Source organism: Neodiprion pinetum, chromosome 7 (assembly GCF_021155775.2).
Source record: "Neodiprion pinetum isolate iyNeoPine1 chromosome 7, iyNeoPine1.2, whole genome shotgun sequence".
Taxonomy (NCBI): Eukaryota; Metazoa; Arthropoda; class Insecta; order Hymenoptera; family Diprionidae; genus Neodiprion; species Neodiprion pinetum.
This window is the reverse complement of record NC_060238.1, coordinates 15,411,103-15,429,558: the sequence shown is the minus strand read 5'-3', so window position 1 is coordinate 15,429,558 and position 18,456 is coordinate 15,411,103. Positions and strand designations below refer to the sequence as shown.

Below are 18,456 nucleotides of genomic sequence, written 5' to 3'. Positions count from 1 at the left end.
GGTCAGGTTATATGTTCCTTCTGCTAGCTGTCAGCCGAGACAGGCTGGATGGACTGGGATTTACCGTTGATTGTTCAAGTCAATCATCGTTTTTCAAAAAGTGGAAATTATGAAATAAAAAGAAGTAAGAATTACATGCTTGTCGGGATTTCTATCCCAATGACAATTTTATTTATCCTAGTGACATTTAAATCTGCCGCATTGTCAGCTCGGTCAGGTTATGTGTAGTCTGTGCTAGCTGTCAGTCGAAGGGGGCTGGATGGACTACGATTTTTTGTCGATTGTTCAAATATATTATCGTTTTTGAAAAAGTGGAGATTATTGAACAAAAAGAAGTAGAAATTCCAAGCTTGTCGGGATTTCGATCCCAACGACAATTTTATTCATTCTAGTTATATTCAAATCTGCCGCATTGACAGCTCAGTCAGGTTATGTGCACTCTGTGCTAGCTGTCAGTCGAAGGGGGCTGGATGAACTACGATTCCTTGTCGATCATTCAAACCAATTTCAGAAAAGTTTAAATTCACAAATGAAACGAGTCAAAATATAAGCTAGTCGGAATTTATATCCCAAAAATCGGTCGCTCCTGTGAACATTTGTATTTCAGGTTATCAGTGTGGCGAGGTTTTGCCGTCTTGAGACCTGCGAGTAATTATTCGAATTATTTATTTTCCCGTTTTTATGGAATGAACAAGAGCAACGCAAGGCATATGACTTCTTTTCATATCAATTACGATTCTCGTTTAGTTCGGGTCTTTTTCAAGTTTTAAAAAACTACAGGCAATCGGCATGAGCTACAGAAGGCGCCACAGCATCAATCATCGCTCGAAAATTTCTAGTCACGGGTGTAGTTCACAGAGTAGCCAGGTGATTTGTTTGTGGCAGCACGAGCAATACCCGCCAGTAACGGAAGATATCACCAGCGCCGCCACTCTGTATCTGTGATGGACGATGTAAAAGCATGATTCCGGCGTGTAACGTTGGTAAAAAATGTCGCCAAAATTAGACGTCGGTGTTTTTCATGATAGCAAACCAGATCAGCTGCCATTTTTTTATTTCGCCATTAAATCCTACGGGACTGGGCTCAAAATGTGTGTTACATCAGCGTCGAGTGGCATCATACCAGATAGTTCGATCCATCTGGTGCAACTGTGATATTTCCTCAATTTATGTGAGTGGTAACCGATCTGTAATTTTTTTTCAAATTTTCGCAAAAATGAAAAATCGCTCCACTTTTTGCCAAAATAAGCTATCAGTGGCCCAAGTCTCGTTGTGAACGCTTCAGCAGTGTAGGAGTTTTTACCGGGCGCGTCAGCGATGTCCCTCTGACTGGCGGTACGTCTGAGTCATTACGAGCGTCCGTCGGTGTGTTGGCGTCACTATCGTGTTGCCCCGTTGGTTTTAGTACGTCGGTGTGCTAGCGATCATATAAACGGTGTTTGGCCCCGGTTGGGCGGTTGAACCCGCTACAATATCAACATGCCTGAATTCTTTGAAGTCAATTTGCTCGAAATTGTCTGACAAGCCAGCCTTATACATCACACGTGTTGCAGTCTTACTCAAGGCCTGTACATGTGATAAAAATAAATAGAATCGGTGATGTTGTCACGTCCGGAGCGGTCTCGCACGCGACGACTTAACCCTCTAGGTATCTGTAGAGGTTTATATTTATTTTTAACGTGGGTCAGGAGGTGATCGTCCTCTACAGGGCGATCCCGGGAATAGGGTTGGAGGATTCCAATATTAAATTTAGGAATGTTTTCTATGGAACCAAAATGTTTAATGAAATCAAAGTGAAGGAAAAGCAAGAGAAAATTCGAGACAAGGAAGCTTACAAAATGTTCTTAATCTAGTTGTTCCCACTCATTCAACTACTCACTTTTCGGTGGTCACAGTCTGAATAGCTCACGCTCTCACACGATTATACTCAATAGCAACACTCACATACGCTTATCGCTACACTTCTCTAAGGAGTTCGTGGCTCGAAGTTCTGCACGTAATCTAGCTTCACAAGACTCAGATCGCGACGCGAGAAGCCTTTCCGGCCGCGTATAGAATTAGAGTATTACACTCTAATCGTCGGTGTCGGAAAAAGGACTTATAAACTCTACACGCGGTAGCTTTGAAGGAGCCGGGTTCCGTTGATGTGGTTTTTAAGGCGGTCTCTAACGGGACTGACTTCGCTCGCTCGTCCGACACCCCTTGGAGCGTCGGGCGGCGAGCGAGGTTTTCGCTGAGTTCGCAATTCGAGGTTTTCGCTAAATTCACAATTTTGGAACAAAGGCTCACCTCGCGACGGTCATCCTCGAAGCACGTGATCTCGCGATCGCCTCATCCCGGTGTTGATTACATCCGGGATCTGGCGGCCGCGGAGACGCTGACGTTGCTGACCGTCAACTACGCCGTTGCGCTTTGGTTATGCCACGAACTGTTTTGTAGAGAATATTTTATATGGATTAACTAATATATTTAAGCTATGCTTCCTCGTCTGTAAAGCGATATTAATAATTGACACGATTATGATTATTCGGTGTAAATATGCGGCACTCGTGACAATGTAAGATTCACAGACCCCAAACAAGGGCATAAGTTGTTACAAATAATCATAACAGTCCAGTGATCAAATCTAAGCTCCTGTTATTCTGTGTAATGATCGTTGACGATTACGGATAAAGTAAAAAAGTTTGGTCGAACTTAGATCCATGTAACCCGAATCATTGACATCGGGATATGTTCAGATCATTACATTTATTTCGATACTGATACAATTTAATCCCATAACTGACAAAACTGTGAATACGATTTCAAAGACTTTACTATGGTAGATATTTATTTAGAAATCTTTCGATTCCCTCATCTCATTATTCCTCTGAAGTCATAGTTCTGTTCATTCACATAGTACATCAAAAGAATTTGTTTCAGATGTTGGCGAAAAACAGAGCCGAAGAATACTGCCATGAACTAATAGAGTGTTTATTGGCTAATTATCATCCTGATGATGGACCAACGGATGTGAAATATGCTGTTCTTGCAGATGCAGAGATATCTGAAAATTCCAGTATTGAAATATATCGGTAAACGTTTACAAGATTAATAATAACTATGTTCTATCAGAAAATTTTTGAATCGACAAAATATGTACGGAGAACGTAAAATTTACCAAGTATAACGGAGTAGATTTTTAATCAAAACTTGATTTTATTCGTGCTCTCACACTGAAGTATCTTACTAGCAATTGTACCTGAATAAAGAGGGATCTGACAAACTGTCAATTGATCATTGGAATTGTCTGGCAGTAGAGGGGTGGCGGGTGGAAAGGGGCCTGCTATTCTACTCGCCCTCTCAACCTCCTTTTCTTGCCTTTCCCTGGCCGGTGGGAGGTCCATTGCTTAAAGCAGTCATTATCTTGACGTTTCGGACACTGTAATCTGCTCCTCTCTTTATAAGATGGTAATCTGGTGATCGTTGGGTGCTGAAATGCTAAATGTCTCTTCATCAGCTCACAAAATTTCATGCTAAAAATAGAACTTGAAATACTCGTAGGGAAAAGTTACATGGGTTACCATTGACTTTTCAGTGAAACTCTCATGGTAACATCACCCAAACCAATGGTACACAATGTTAAAGTGGAACCTAAATAACACTTTTACGTTTCACCGAATGGCATCATATGGCAAAATTCAATTTTAAAATGGCAAAGTAAAATGACATAAACTGCACGATTTAATTACCATTATGATAAAAGTATATAAACTCCACATGTTAGATTGTACTGAATAAGAATTTTCGTCTGTTTAAGCACTATATGTAAGAATGTATGTAGATGATGAATGTTTACATTTTGGATTCTTGCTTCCGATGGGAAGCGACGCAAGACGGGCAAAACCATCTAATAAATGATATGCGGATGTGCATATCATTAATTACGAGAAGTTCATTGTTGAAAGATATAAATTCGAAAAATTGGTGATTTCGAAAAGTTAACGACGGAGCCAGGAATCGAACCTGGCGTCTGGAGATGCTCAGCCGGAGCCTTGCTCCACTAGACCACCCAGCCGCCCTGACTCTGTTTTCGTTCATTTACCGTTGAGACTTGAACGAGCGGACATCGCGCGCAGTTTCAGTGAACATAAAAGTGAAGAAAAAATCAGGGTAGAGTGCGAATTTAGTTGCCTAAGTGCAATTATCTGTAGCTTGGGCCCACCGTGGTGGGTCACCATCATTTTTAACATTAATAAAGGAGACTGTGAATTGAAAAGAGACCAGCCAAGCGGCGGGTGGTGCAGGGGACCAGCTCCCCGGCATCCTAACCTCAACTCGAGAATGCAGAAACGACCAAGGGAGGTGCATGTCTCGGATAATTTCTCCCAAGCGGAATTGAGGAAAAAAGCAAGAGAAATCGACAGGCTTACAGGTACGACTCGCATCGAAAGAGTGGTTAACGCAAGACCAAAAATCGCTCCTAACCTCACAAAGGCAAGATCACGATCTATATCTATCGAAAGAAAGACAGACGCCGAGTCCGCCCGTGATGAGGCAGCAGCGACATCTGGGTTCATAATACCAAAGAAAGCTACCAGACCAAGAAGAGTGAAAGATAATGCAGGATTTAGGTGCACTAACCAGTACGACGCTCTCTCAGATTCCATGAGTGTCACAGGCACTGAACGGGATCCATCCAGGCAGGTACCGAACACACATAATCTTAACGCACACACTTCCAACACCAGAACAGAAAGAGACAACGACACCCCGAAATTGAAACAAAAACCGCCAGCCATACAGGTATATACGTAGACCAGCCCGAGAGCAACTATCCAAATGTTAACGGTGTTACGCCCCGACGTACCGCCTTGCGTACCTTTTTCAAAATTCTATTTCATTTCATTTCTTCAATTTCTTCAATGCACAGATATTATTTCATAAAAATCTCATATTCTAATAACAGAAAGTTCCACCCGTCCTAGAAGAAGTCACGTACAGTCCTCGGCATCCGTTAACATTGTGTCTTATTTGCTCATACCGAAAGCTGCGCTATAGAATTGCTGAGCTAGTAACAGCGGAGCTCAGCCTAATAATACCTCTCTTTTAAAGGCAAAATTATCATTAATAATTAGCATAAACTATTCATCCATTGTAAACTAAATTAAAATAGATTACTTATTAAGATGTATGGATGAATGTGTGAACATTGTATGTAAATATCTCTTGGTCATATTTTTAATATGTCACCGACGAGATTGACAACCGAAGGAAGACTCGAGTCGCACTCGAGGTAACGTTGTCCACGTGGAAGCGGAGACCGGAAGGTTGCGCTCCAACGAAAAGAGCTGACCCAGAAACACCTCGGATAGGTCTCGCACTTCATTGCCTAATTACCATTATAACTTAGTTGCAATTGTGGGATCTTGGACCCTCAGGCCCAAGCGGCCACGTCTTTCGTCTGTCAAGTCGCGAAGCGCGCGAACGTCAACCCGTATTAGCCCTTCTTGAGTACTAGTAGCGTTCGGAATATCTTAGTTGTGACCGACCTAAAATCTCTTGCTAATCCGTCAATTCGAGAATTCATATTATCTTGTGATTGGAAAAGACTCACTATCTCCTACCTTCCAAATTCTTTCGTGTTCTTTACCATTTCTTATATCTTCGAGAATAGACATTTTCATGATATTCCGTTTTCCTCAAATGAAACCAAGTTCGGCCCAAGTTCAATCCGGATCTGGTTATATTAAGCATTCACTTTAATAATCAAGAACCTCATTACTTTCGTAAAACAATTAGTTAAATAATAATAATTCAAACCATCTTATATCAAAACCGCGAGTGAAACATTCGGAAATTTATGGTGAACAGTATCTTTTTGATAATCAACCTATCGAAACCAATCAAGACTGAGGGACCGGATTCATCGTTACCAATATCATCCATCAACCCTTCCGATCTCGAGGTGAGGCTCTGTCCCAGAATTCTACGGACACCGACCTACACGACTGACGGCTCTCAATCTCGCCGAACTTCGCATCTAAAGATAAGTTCATTCGAGTAGTCTTCTTCAACATCATTCCAAATTTTGCACAACATCTTATTAAACAAAAACAAATGGCAAGCTTCACCATCCATTGTCGAACATTCATTATTGTTTTCTAAGAATATCAATATAAATTTTCTCATAGAGGTAGAATTGGCGCCTAGCTGCAGATACTAACCTTGGGTATTTAGAGAGACACTCTCCTGTCTTCAACTCGGCCCCAAAACCATATTTTTGCAGGTTCAAATCAGAGCTAAGTAACGCATATAATTCTACGGATCAACTGATCCGTAGCGTAGGATTGGATTATTAACATAAGTTACATTCAATCTAAAAAAAGAGATATCGTATGATAATAACCGATCAGAAGTAGAAATAATAGTCGTTCAGGATAGATGTTTTGGAGGAGCATTATGTTGAGTTATACAGGGTGGGGCATTTAGAGTGTGACAGAGCAATAGCACTCAAACTGTCGATGATACTGAAAAAAGTTTCATGTAAAAGTTATATTGTTTGAAACGGCCGACATACTGGACCATCCTATTATTTTTTCGGTGGAGGCGCTGAAGCTACGCCAAGGTGAACTCCACTTTTTTCAATAGAACCATGTATTTTTTTCCCACGATATTATTATTAAGACGAAGTTAGCGACCTACAACACAAGAACATTGTAGGCACGCGAAGTATGAAAATAGTTGAAAAATCGGAACATATCGGAACAATCACTTTCAAAGGATTCACTAACCTTGGGTTGAGGTACCTACAGAAGATGCTCGAAGTGATGACCCTCGACTTGTAAACATTTGTCAATTCGCTGAAGAAAAGACCGTCGAACTGTAGCCAACATTTGTGGTGTAATTTCGGCACATGCTTGGCGTATTCTTTTGTTTATGTCGTCAGGCGTAGTATGTGCTGAAGTATTAAAATTGAAAATTCGCTTGAAAATCTATCTCAAAAGTATTCACGAGACTCCTACCTTGAAACTAATTATTTCGATTCAATTTGATTTTTCGACTATTTTTATACTTCGTGTGTCTACAATGACCTTGTGTTGTAGGTCGCTGAATTTGTCTTAAAGTCAGTAATAATATTGTGGAAAAAAAATACATGGTTCTATTTAAAAAAGTGGAGTTGACCTTGACGTAGCTTCAGCACCTCCACCGAAAAAATAATAGGAGGATTCAGTATGTCGGCTTTTTCAAACAATATAACTTTCATGTGAAACTTTTTTCAGTATCATCAACAGTTTGAGTGCTATTGCTCTGTCACACTCTAAATGCCCCACCCTGTATGTTATTCATATATCATTAAAATAACCCTACGTTTTGAAAGAAGCGTAAACGATCGAATTCAACTAGTTCTACAGCTTCTCTGTATTTGAATATGAATTCGTCCGTCGACGTTGTATATCTTTAAATCCAGATATGATTATTAGGTTTTTCTTTTATATCATTCATTCATTTCATAAATAATCATTTGAAGAATATACGTTATCTTCTACCAATCAAAATCATATTCAACCATTTATTTTGAACGATAACCTATCCCATTTCATTAATAAATTAGCCTCAACCATTCAAACAACTCTCACAGACCTGTATAGGACTAGGCAACAACGTGCCCACATTACCGGCTTATCGAGAGGTAAGTCTTTCTTAGTTTTAATTTTCATTCATTATCGTTACGTGGGAGCATCTTTGATTATTCATTAATCATTAACTACCACCGCTCAGCACACGCCCAACCCCACGTAACAAAGGCATCCAAAATCACAGAGGCAGATTTCTGGATAAAACAAGCCGACGGTGATTACATTAGAGTAATGCTCCAGAAAATAGACACGTTCCATACAATCAAAAAAATACTGGAAACCAACAAAATTGAGTACTTTACGTTTACCCCCCAGAGTGAGAAAAAAAATTCGCTTGTACTTAAAAGTATAAATGCTGAATATACCGAAGAGGAAATCAAAAAGTGCATTGCCAAGAAAAATCTCTCCGACCTCAAAGTCGAAGAAGTAATCAGACTCAACTACGGTGCACAAAACGAAAATAAATTCCATTCTATAATTCAACTCTTTCCAGACAGCAAAACGGCCACACCAACCAGAACTAAATTCCTACTTTACCAACCGTTGAGATGGGAGAGAATCCGGAAGAAATTAATCTTCCAATGCCAAAGAGCCAGCGTATCGGCCATACGAGCAAGAACTGCCAACTTCAGTTTCGTTGCGTTAAATGCGGAAAAAATCACGGCCCTAAGAAGGAAGGAGGAGTCTGTGAAATAACAGAGACCTGCGACAGGGAAAAAATTAAATGCGCAAACTGCGGCAACACCAGACACCCCGCTTCGTATATGGAATGCCCGTACTTAGTCACGGCACAAGATCGTAAAAGGCAGGCTCAAGGGTTCAGAAAATCCTTGAGAGCTGAAAAAATAAACAAAATCGAGCGGTACGCACACCCTAACATCCCTTTCGCAGTCATTGGAGGTAACTATAACAGCAATTTCCCAGTTCTCCCCAGAAGCGAAGAAATGCGCAATCAACATCAATCACAAGAAACCCATTATCCTCCACAATATAAGGAGCGTGATAACGATTTTTACGGACACGAGGACCACATCTACAACAACAATAACATTTCATACAACAACAATAATAAAATCCCATTCAACAACAACGACAAAATAACTCACGACAACAATAATTTCCCCAACTTAGAGAGACTGCTGGATCAGTTTAAAAACAGCATGTTAGAGATCTTGAAATCACAATTGGCCGATATTAGAAAGAAATTAACTGATCATTTCCGAAATATCGAATTTTTAATGAAATAATATAAATAATTGCGAACGCAAACACACAGCAAATTGATAATCAGAGGAATAACAACATCCTTGACCACAAAATCAAAATTTGCGCAATTAACGTAAATTCTCTGGAAGCGAATAAAAAAAGATACGACCTCTAAGAATTCATTAATAACAACCAAATCGATATAGCTCTGATTTCAGAAACGAAACTAAATTACAGACATAAACTAAGTTTCCAAAACTACGTATTGATTAGAACAGACCGACCAAACGCCAGAAACGGAGGAGGAACGGCAATAATGATCAAAAAAAAAATCAGCTTCACACAAATCCTACAATCAAACTCGATGAACAACAAAGTTATAGAATACACACTGTTAAAAAACGATATGAATTCAAATAATACTCTACTCTTATTCAGCATCTATGCAGTCTGCAATAATAAAAGAACCTTTATCGAAGAGCTCAACAAAATCTACCGAGACCATAATCTGGGAAACGACAATGTTTATTTTAATCTCGCTGGTGATCTAAATGCCAGGCACACGTGCTGGGGCGACTCCAAGATCAACGAAAGAGGCCCCTTACTTAAAAGCTGGGACGAAGAACACGGTGTCACCAATAGGAGTACATTATACCCCGGGAAAAACGAATTAGATCTGACCAGATATAATTACGAGTATATCTGATCAGATCTGATTATATCTGGTCAGATCCATTGATATCTGGTCTGAATGACATTTTAGACATGATCGGATCTAATAATATCTAATATGAGTTTTCAGCCCAGATATAGTTATATCTGATCAGATCTGACCAGATATTATTAGATCCGATCACGTCTAAAATGTCATATCAGACCAGATATAAATGGATCTGACCAGATATAATCAGATCTAATCAGATATAACTATATCTGGGCTGGAAACTCAACCAGATATGATCAGATATAGTTATATCTGATCAGATCTGGCCAGATATTATTAGATCCGATCATGTTTGGTTAAGTTTTCTGCCCAGATGTAGTTATATCTGATCAAATCTGATAAGGAAACTTAACCAAACATGATCGGATGTAATAATATCTGGCCAGATCTGATCAGATATAACTATATCTGGGCTGAAAACTTAACCAGACATGATGAGATCTAGTTATATTTGGCCAGATATAACTATATCTGGGCTGTCAACAGCATCAGATCCAATCAGATTTGATTTTGTGTACTATACCTATAGAGTCACGTATGGGTATTGGAAAACACAAATAACAATAAGGTGTTTAAAATTCTCATTATTTATTTATTAAGGAAATTTACTCATTACATATTTTTTTACATTTCATTTTCAAAAAATTTTATTTAAGGTATTTGGAGTTCCACATAAGTAATTTTTAACCTCTATAAGCGTATTCATCGATTTAATCTCGTTTAATTTAATCAAACAGAATTTATTTTGTAACTGAACTTGTATTATATGATCGACTTTCTGTGTGCAATTTGGAATGAAAAATATTTTTGCATGCACAACGCAATAATACTGTAAAAAAAAATACAAGTTACTGTCAATAAGGAAAAAATATCGTATAGAAGCATATATAACTGTATTATTACTGGTAGGAATAATAACATTGGAACTATCGTTTTTAGTTTTTTTTACCCTAACCAATATTTTTGATACTCATACACAGATAACCTTACGGTGCAATATCACTCATATGCCTATAAATAACTGACAGCGCTGCGTAGTGGCCAGCAGTGGCAAAAAAAATCTGGACAATAACGCGGCTACCCCCACCACTCAAATTTCAATTCGTTGCAAGACCTGTATGTAAGACCGTGAGATTTACTTACTTACACGACTTGAGCCGAATCTCTCCGAATAACATTATTTTACTAGTTCAACCGTACATTTCATCATCTCTTTCCCCCTTTCATACGTTGGGGGTATAAACATACGATCCCAAGCTAAGGTTCGTGAGCGGGTGAGCGCGCCAAGATTACACAGAGGCTTTACATGATACGTGGCGTCGTTTTAATAAATTTCGTTGATACTGATTGAGAGTAGTTTATTATAATGTTTTTGATGGAATGCAAAGCAGACAACTCTTTAACAATTGTTGAGAATGAAAACGTCATTTATGAGAAGAATACTGAAGTGGAAGAGGATGAATTGCTTACATTTTTTGTTGGTGGTAAAAGTTTTTTAGGTTACGTTAAGGCACGTGGAGGTAAGCAAATATTTTATTACAATCATAAATAAATTTGATTGCATCAACGTAAAAATTAACATTCATTAAATTACTTAAGATGATGAAGATGCATTGAAAGCTAAACAAAAACAGTGGTTAAAAGACCACAAAAAGAAGCCGGGTAAATCTAATAAGACGTCAGAAAAAGTGATTGTATCTCCGATCAAGGCTAGACGAATCTTGAAGAAAGAATCCCCTCTGAAAGTAAATTCAAAAAAAGAAGAGGCTAAGAAAAGTAAAAAAAAAAACGAGGAGAAGGTAGTTATTATTTTTATCATTTTATTATTTAAATAAGTTGTATTATTATTAGGAGTTTTTACTTGACATCAATTATTAAATGACGTTTATTTTGTTCTGCTAGGAGTCTTTAAAAAAACGTCATGTCGACACCCAGAAAGAAGTTGCTCAGATTATTAATCAAAGTAAAAGTCAAGTCTTGTCTAGTTCGGAGTCGTCTGATGCTGAAAACAGTCCATCTAAAGATGAACTGAAAACTGAACTGAAGAGACTTCGTGCTGCTAATGGAATCTCTAATCGTTCTACTTCTACTGATAACGCACAATTACATTAACACGATGTTTAGAAAGATGGATCATCAGAAAAAGAGGAAGAAATAAAAAGATAGGAGGGGACACCGGCTAAAAAAAAGAGAACCGACGTAATTGAAGAAAAGCCGGCACCAAGTCAATTATTCGATAAAGATTATCTAAGACCAGTAAGTGTTTATTTCAAAATTACACTTAATTATTTAGATGTCTCAGCTTGGCAATTCAGGAATTTATTGCATTAGTGATATTTACGAATACGCATTGGGTGGCAAGCAAGTTACTCATATAGCTCGTCGTTTGATCGATGGCGTTTTTACTAAATAAGCCATCGCAAGTAGTAACTTTACAGGCCAGCCTCCTAGAGCAGAAGGAAAAGAGCGCCAGATAATTCCTGTTTTAACATTGAACGATACTGCTAAAAATGCTATTATATGTTTGTTAATAATTTTCCCTTCTCCATTCATTGCTTAAGAAATATTGAGAATTTATATTTATTATGTTAACTTCAATTATGTTTATCTCAAATCAGATTTCGGTTTGAACAAAAATGAATTTCATTTTCGTAGTAAATTTGTTGACTGGAAATACCGATTTCAATTAAGTAAAATTTATAATACTATATAGTTACTATATAGAATGTTGAAACTTTATTGTTTTAAGTTCACAAAATGTTCAGGAAGTGAATATCAGAAACAATTTTGGTTTTATAGCTGTACCAAATAATTGATTGTAGTTACCAATGATTGGTAAATTAAAAGTTAATTGAAGTTACTAAATATTTTCACGCTTGTTGAATGTTGAACTAAATATTCAGCTTTTGAATTTGAATTAGATTGAATCATATAATACCAATATTTAGATAAATAATTTTTAGGTCTTAGAACACTCTTATGTTCCTCAAAAAAATATTTGTTCAATTACTGGACCAACATTGAGTATTTATATTTTTTATGATAACTTTAATTATATTTCCTTCACACAGATTTCGCCATTCAACGAGGATAGTCGAGGCAATTTGAAATTCCAACGAGGAGCTTTATCGTTGGTCAAATGCCTCAGCGAGTCGGTGAAATTAAGCGTTAAATTTCATCATCCAAAGCTCTACTCGCGCCACCACGCTTGTCTGAACCATGAATAATTTTCATGATTTTTTTTTTTTTTACGTGTAAACAAGTTTATCCTTTAATTATTACCTTTATTTGTACACGTTTCAAATTTAATAAGTTTCCGTATCAAACCAGTAAACAAATTTACATCAGATTATTATCATATAATTATTATTATTCTAAAAGAGAACTAAAAAAATCATTGATGTAGACCAAAATTTTATCGGGTTTCTTAATATAAATAAGAAAACTAATCATTCAATTTCTTCATTTAAAACTATGTTCAGGAAAAAAAAAAGGATTCCATATTAAATTTTTTACTAAAATTATTAAAAATGGAACTCTGAAATTTCATAAACGAAAAAACAATTGCATAATTCAATAATCTCTTAAATAAAAATAAATATAAATGCTGTGAAACATACTATTTTTAATATTCAAATTCTTTAGTTATGTTGTATGGAATATAATTTATTGCTTATGCAAATTATAAAAATGTTGTGTAGTACCGTAAGACAAAAAAGTCTATTTCTTAGATATTATGTGTATTTAATTTTTATAAGTCTACGTTCAAAAGTTTTATGTTAATCGTACAAGAAAGAATAAAGAACGAATCTTATTATCAATTAACATCTTTTTTATTTCAGAATAGTATTTGGATTTTATACATTCATAATTTATCCAGCATATGATGGTAACAAGAATGACAATAATTTGGAGACCCGAGGACATATCTAGTCCGATTCATCAACATTGATTAGATTTTTTGCTTCAGTTTATCTGGCGATATCTAATCAGACCTGATTATATCTGATCAGATCTGGTTATATCTCATGTAAATAATTATCAACTATATCTGGTCAGATCTGATTATATCTGGCCAGATCTCATCAGATAGAGACAATTTAAAGATCTGGCCAGATCTAATTCGTTTTTCCCGAGACATCGCAGGTAAACCTACTTTCCCGAGGTCAGGATCGTTTCCTGACTATTGCCTCGCTGATTCACGCATAGAATTTAAAAACCACGCTAACAACAAACTCAATACACTCCTATACGATAGTGATCATAACGCCATCTGCTTCTCTCTCGACTCTCGCGATATTTTCTTGGGCTTCGCATCTCCCCTACATCCGAAACCGAGACTCAACTACAAAAATACGAACTGGAGAAATTTCTCGCAATCATTACAAGATAACTATACTAATCGTCTCCCTGACAACCGAAACTTAACAATAACGGAAATCGATAAGCATATAACTAAAATTGAAGATCACATCACAGCAGCCATCAACTCAATAGTAGCAAAAACCAAACCCGACGATACAGCAGGATGTCTAAAATACGTCAACAATAGAATACAAACATACAAATCATCACTAATCTCCTTTCTATTCAGAAACAATCTCAGAAATGCCCAGGTTAAACAGAACATCAAAACCCTTATCAAAACAATTAACAAACAACCAAAGTCACAGTTCAGAAAAACAGAAACGGAATACTGGAAGGCGAAAGCAAGGGGCATTGATTACCGAGACTCAACTGAATTTTTTCCAAGAATAATTAGGAACTTCCGATACAAGGAACCACCAAAAATCGACCCACTCGCCATCGATACTAACAATAACGCTCTTTTAACACATGAAATACTAATCGACGCTCCTCTCATCGAAAACAATAACAAATACATCTTCACAAATCCATCAACGAAGCTCAACATCATTGGAAAATACATCGAATCAATTAACTCCCTGAGATACTCTAACGAGGGAACTGAAATGAAATACACTGCCGACACAGCTGCATTAGAAATAAAAATAATAGTTCAACATATGAGGTAACACAACATCACACACACCAACTTCAATAATGATAACCTAGCTCATCTCCCCATACGTGAAGGAGACGGGACAAAATTCCTTCATAGTCAAGCTGAAATTGCTCTGATTCTCCAAAAGGCGAAAAACAAAACCTCCAGTGGCCTAGACAACATACCGATGATCGTGCTCAAACATCTCCCCCCTTCGTTAATAAAAGATTGTACAATTATATTCAAAAATTGCTTTAACCACTCGTATTATGCGGACAGATGGAAAAAAGCCAAAGTAATTCTGATAAAAAAAAAAAGACAAAAACGGAGCAGATCCAGCGAGCTGCAGGCCTATAAGTCTCACGGTCAACATTAGTAAAATTTTTGAAAAACTAAACAAACTTCAACTCACGTCTCACACAGATGCAAACCGGATAATCCCTAATAATCAATATGGATTCAGCGCGAAACATTCAACGGTCCACGCAATCCACAATTTCTCATCTGACATCAATAAACACCTCCTGAACGGTGAACGCAACCTTAATCAACTTGGAAAAGGGCTTCGACTCGGTGTGGCTTAACGGATCAATATACAAATTACATCACCTCAACTTTCCGCATAACCTGGTCCTTCTCATCTGCGCCATAATACACAACAAAACGTTCATCACCTGGGATGGCTACGGTCAATCAACAATTTCATTCCGAACTCAAGAAGGATTGCAACAATGAACGGTGACTTCCCCGGTTCTTTTCAATATATTCAACAGCGAAATCCTAAATCGCTTCAACCTTAATACAGGTAATGACACACACTCCGGAGCGTACGCAGACGACATAGTTATTCACGTAGCCGATAGAAAAATCCCAACAATTCAGGAAAAATTAAACACCGTGTGAACCAAATTTACTAATATTACAAAAACTGGAATCTAAAAATAAATCCGCTGAAAAGTGAAACAATATTATTCCGAAAAACACTTAACGAAATTTCTCCGTTAACTGTTCCTCATATAAAACATTTCCAAATCACAATTGGAGACCAAAGTATTCGGGAAAACACACCAATCCCCAACAAAGATGTAGTAGAATACCTCGGAGTACACTTCGGCTACCTTCTCAGACTGAATAAACACCACGGTACACAACTGAAGAAGGCAAGAAACGCTCTGAGAGCCAACCACAGAATTTTCTTCAATAGAGAATTGGGTATTTGCATGATTTTTATATTTCTTAACTCTTGATGTTTTTCGATTCTATAAATTTTTTTAGAATTTTAGAAAAAAAAATATTTTGTTTTTGTTTATTAATATTTAAATAATTTAATAAATAAAAGTGGTCCTAGATCACATAAAAGTCACGTGACATAAAACGGAATGTGATTGGTTTGACGTCATTGTGCTGCTACTGGCGCGTTTATTTGAATCCACAAAGAGTAATGTACAATATTTTCTAGAGCTAAGAAAATTTTGAGTAAGTTTTTTAAACTTCAAGTTTGATACATTGTATAATTAATGTCAGACTTCAGTGAAAATAATTAAAATAGAAATCAATTTTTGTGTGGTGTTTTTTTTTTTTTAACTCACACGGATAATTGTGTGGAGGTTATGATCACGTCAATGTTATTATACTAAGATTGTTAAGCAAGCATTAGTTTGACAGCAGTGCAGTTAGTGATTATTAATAAAATAATAAAATGCCCCGACGAAAAGTGGATCCAGGTTTTAGTGAAGCACGATCTGATAATTTACCACGAGTTGATGCATTTATGGTTGCATCCTATCTCGCATCTCACTCTGACTTTGTATCAGCAGAAATGAAAGGAGCAAAAGCTAACCTGTACGTATACTTTAATACAGCTATTTAAATTGATAATAGTTAGAAATAAACTGATACCTTTTTTATCAAAAAAATAAAAATAGTATCTTATGAGATAGTGAATAAATGATCACAGTTATCTTACTATTTGGGTTAAACTGCTTTGAATTATAGATCAGGGAGAAAGTCATATGGAGACGCAGCCATCGAATTTGTACAGCTGAAACTTCATGGATCTATATGTACTCTCAAGTGTCTTATTTGTCCTGAACACAGAGTACATAATAAATCATATCGAGTGACTTTAGTCTTGAATATTGTGGACGAAGAGATTTTATCGACTCAATGTCATGATTGTGCGGCATCGCTAGGTGAATGAAATAGTATAACAATATTCTAGGAATAACCAGTCCTGTTATTGTTTCTTTTAATTTTTTTTTTTTAATATTTATGATACACTCGTTACATGATAAGTTAAAAATGCTTTGAAAATGTAATAACCTCAATTAACTTATTTTTATATCTTTCCTAGGTGGATGTAAACACGCTATTGCATTTCTAATGTGGTTACACAGAAGATCTGAAGAACCTTTACCAACAGATGTTGAATGTTACTGGCGCAAATCTGTTTTATCTCAAGTTGGATCATCAATCAAATTTATTAGGGTGAAAGATTTTCCTTCTGATACAGATACTACTGCTATAGCTAAACCTTTTAATACACTACAAGAATTTGTGAATAGAACAAAACAAAAAACAGTACAGAGCCAAATCTTGAAATATTTTGGTTCAGAAAATACTGAAAAAAGCCTATCAATTCATAATTTATTAGTGGACTTTATCAATTTAGGAGGAACATCATGTGACGATTTCTTAGATTTTTGCAACAATCGAATGTCTCCAGATTTGTGTGATAATATTGAAAAATTAACTCAAGACCAAGCAGATTGTGATCTTTGGTTTTCATTGCGATATGGACGAATCACTGCTTCAAAAGGATATGAAGCGTCCCGGTGTAATACACCTGATGGAACGTTAGTAGAGTTGCTGGTTGGTGGTCAAAAACTACGTACTACTAAAGCTATGGAACGAGGCAAACAATTAGAAGCTATGGTTTTACAATGAGTTGAGCAGAAGTTGAAAAGAAAATTTCAAAAATGCGGTTTATTTTTATGCAACCAGTACCCATACTTGGAAGCTACGCCAGATGCAATAGATGAAGAGTTTCTCGTCGAAATTAAACGCCCGAGGTCTGAAAAGAGTACATACATTGACACTACAAATTACAATAAAGTCTCAATGAAATATGTTACTCAAATGCAGATGCAAATGCTTTTCACAGGAAGAAAAATGGCATTATTTATTGTAGCAGACTCAAATTTTGAAGAAACACGGGAATTTAAATCTCTAACTATTGATTATGACTCACAATTGGTGGACAAATTATTAAAAGATTTGAATAGGTTTTGGAAGAAATGTATTTTTAAACGTTTATTTAATTCTTTGCAATAAATTAAGCTATCGAATTGTATAAATACAAAACTTTTATTTGTTTATATTAATATTTTCTTAATTTTTATTAAACATAGTTTTAATGTTAATAGAACTATAGTGAAAAATATAAATATACGCTATATATAGATTTTATATTCAACTATTTACGTCTTCTTGATCAATGGTCCTTGTAGATTAGTTAGAGCAGCAACGATTGTCATAATATTATCCATTTTAGGAATTAATTTAATGTTTACACATGAATGAGGTTCGCAAATTTCAAATTCTCGTATCCTTCTCATCAATCTTTCAATGTGAATACGAAGACTTGCGATTCGTTTTGTAGCAATAACTTCTTCATGACTTGGTTTCTTGTCAGCACTTACTGTCGGAGGTCTAATTAACGTACAGTTTTTAGCAATCACCAAGTTTTCAATGTGTTTAAAGCCTCTATCAGCTAGTACAGCAGCGTCTGGTTTCAAACAATCCAAATATCCAGATTGAGAGACGATTTCAGCATTCGATATTCTACCACCGAATCCAGGTGAAATAAAATTAACTATTCCATCAGGAGTACAAGAAACTAA

At 36.5% G+C, this 18,456-nt stretch overlaps 3 protein-coding genes across 4 annotated transcripts in view; all 3 read left to right on the top strand.

Moving 5' to 3' along the window:
- The window catches only part of LOC124223693 (coiled-coil domain-containing protein 142), a 752,117-nt gene that overhangs the window by 20,698 nt on the left and 712,963 nt on the right, over window positions 1–18,456 (top strand). Inside the window, exon 3 of the mRNA XM_069137953.1 lies at window positions 2,923–3,074. Coding sequence (XP_068994054.1) covers window positions 2,923–3,074 — 152 coding nt within the window. The remainder of the gene's footprint in view (window positions 1–2,922; window positions 3,075–18,456) is intronic.
- Window positions 10,676–13,346, top strand: LOC124223044 (protein FAM133-like). 2 transcript variants are annotated; one of them, XM_046634659.2, is made up of 4 exons: window positions 10,676–11,069; window positions 11,149–11,348; window positions 11,452–11,805; window positions 12,621–13,346. In XM_046634659.2, the coding sequence occupies exons 1-3, from the start codon at window positions 10,916–10,918 to the stop codon at window positions 11,659–11,661; spliced, it is 564 nt and encodes a 187-aa protein (XP_046490615.1). In that variant the 5' UTR covers window positions 10,676–10,915; the 3' UTR covers window positions 11,662–11,805; window positions 12,621–13,346. The 2 variants fall into 2 exon arrangements, with proteins under 2 accessions (XP_046490615.1, XP_046490616.1); XM_046634660.2 differs by lacking the exon at window positions 12,621–13,346 and adding an exon at window positions 11,843–12,128.
- LOC124223043 (uncharacterized) lies at window positions 16,151–17,619 on the top strand. Its single transcript, XM_046634657.1, has 3 exons — window positions 16,151–16,396; window positions 16,550–16,746; window positions 16,908–17,619. The coding sequence occupies exons 1-3, from the start codon at window positions 16,254–16,256 to the stop codon at window positions 17,498–17,500; spliced, it is 933 nt and encodes a 310-aa protein (XP_046490613.1). The 5' UTR covers window positions 16,151–16,253; the 3' UTR covers window positions 17,501–17,619.

Bases quoted from the DNA above. Each gene is read 5' to 3' on its own strand.
- LOC124223044 (XM_046634659.2), top strand. From the start codon at position 10,916: ATGTTTTTGATGGAATGCAAAGCAGACAACTCTTTAACAATTGTTGAG. The intron at 11,070-11,148 runs GTAAGCAAATAT...AAATTACTTAAG, and splicing joins TTACGTTAAGGCACGTGGAG to ATGATGAAGATGCATTGAAA. The intron at 11,349-11,451 runs GTAGTTATTATT...TTGTTCTGCTAG, and splicing joins AAAAAAAAAACGAGGAGAAG to GAGTCTTTAAAAAAACGTCA.
- LOC124223043 (XM_046634657.1), top strand. From the start codon at position 16,254: ATGCCCCGACGAAAAGTGGATCCAGGTTTTAGTGAAGCACGATCTGAT. The intron at 16,397-16,549 runs GTACGTATACTT...TTTGAATTATAG, and splicing joins AAAGGAGCAAAAGCTAACCT to ATCAGGGAGAAAGTCATATG. The intron at 16,747-16,907 runs GTGAATGAAATA...TATCTTTCCTAG, and splicing joins TGATTGTGCGGCATCGCTAG to GTGGATGTAAACACGCTATT.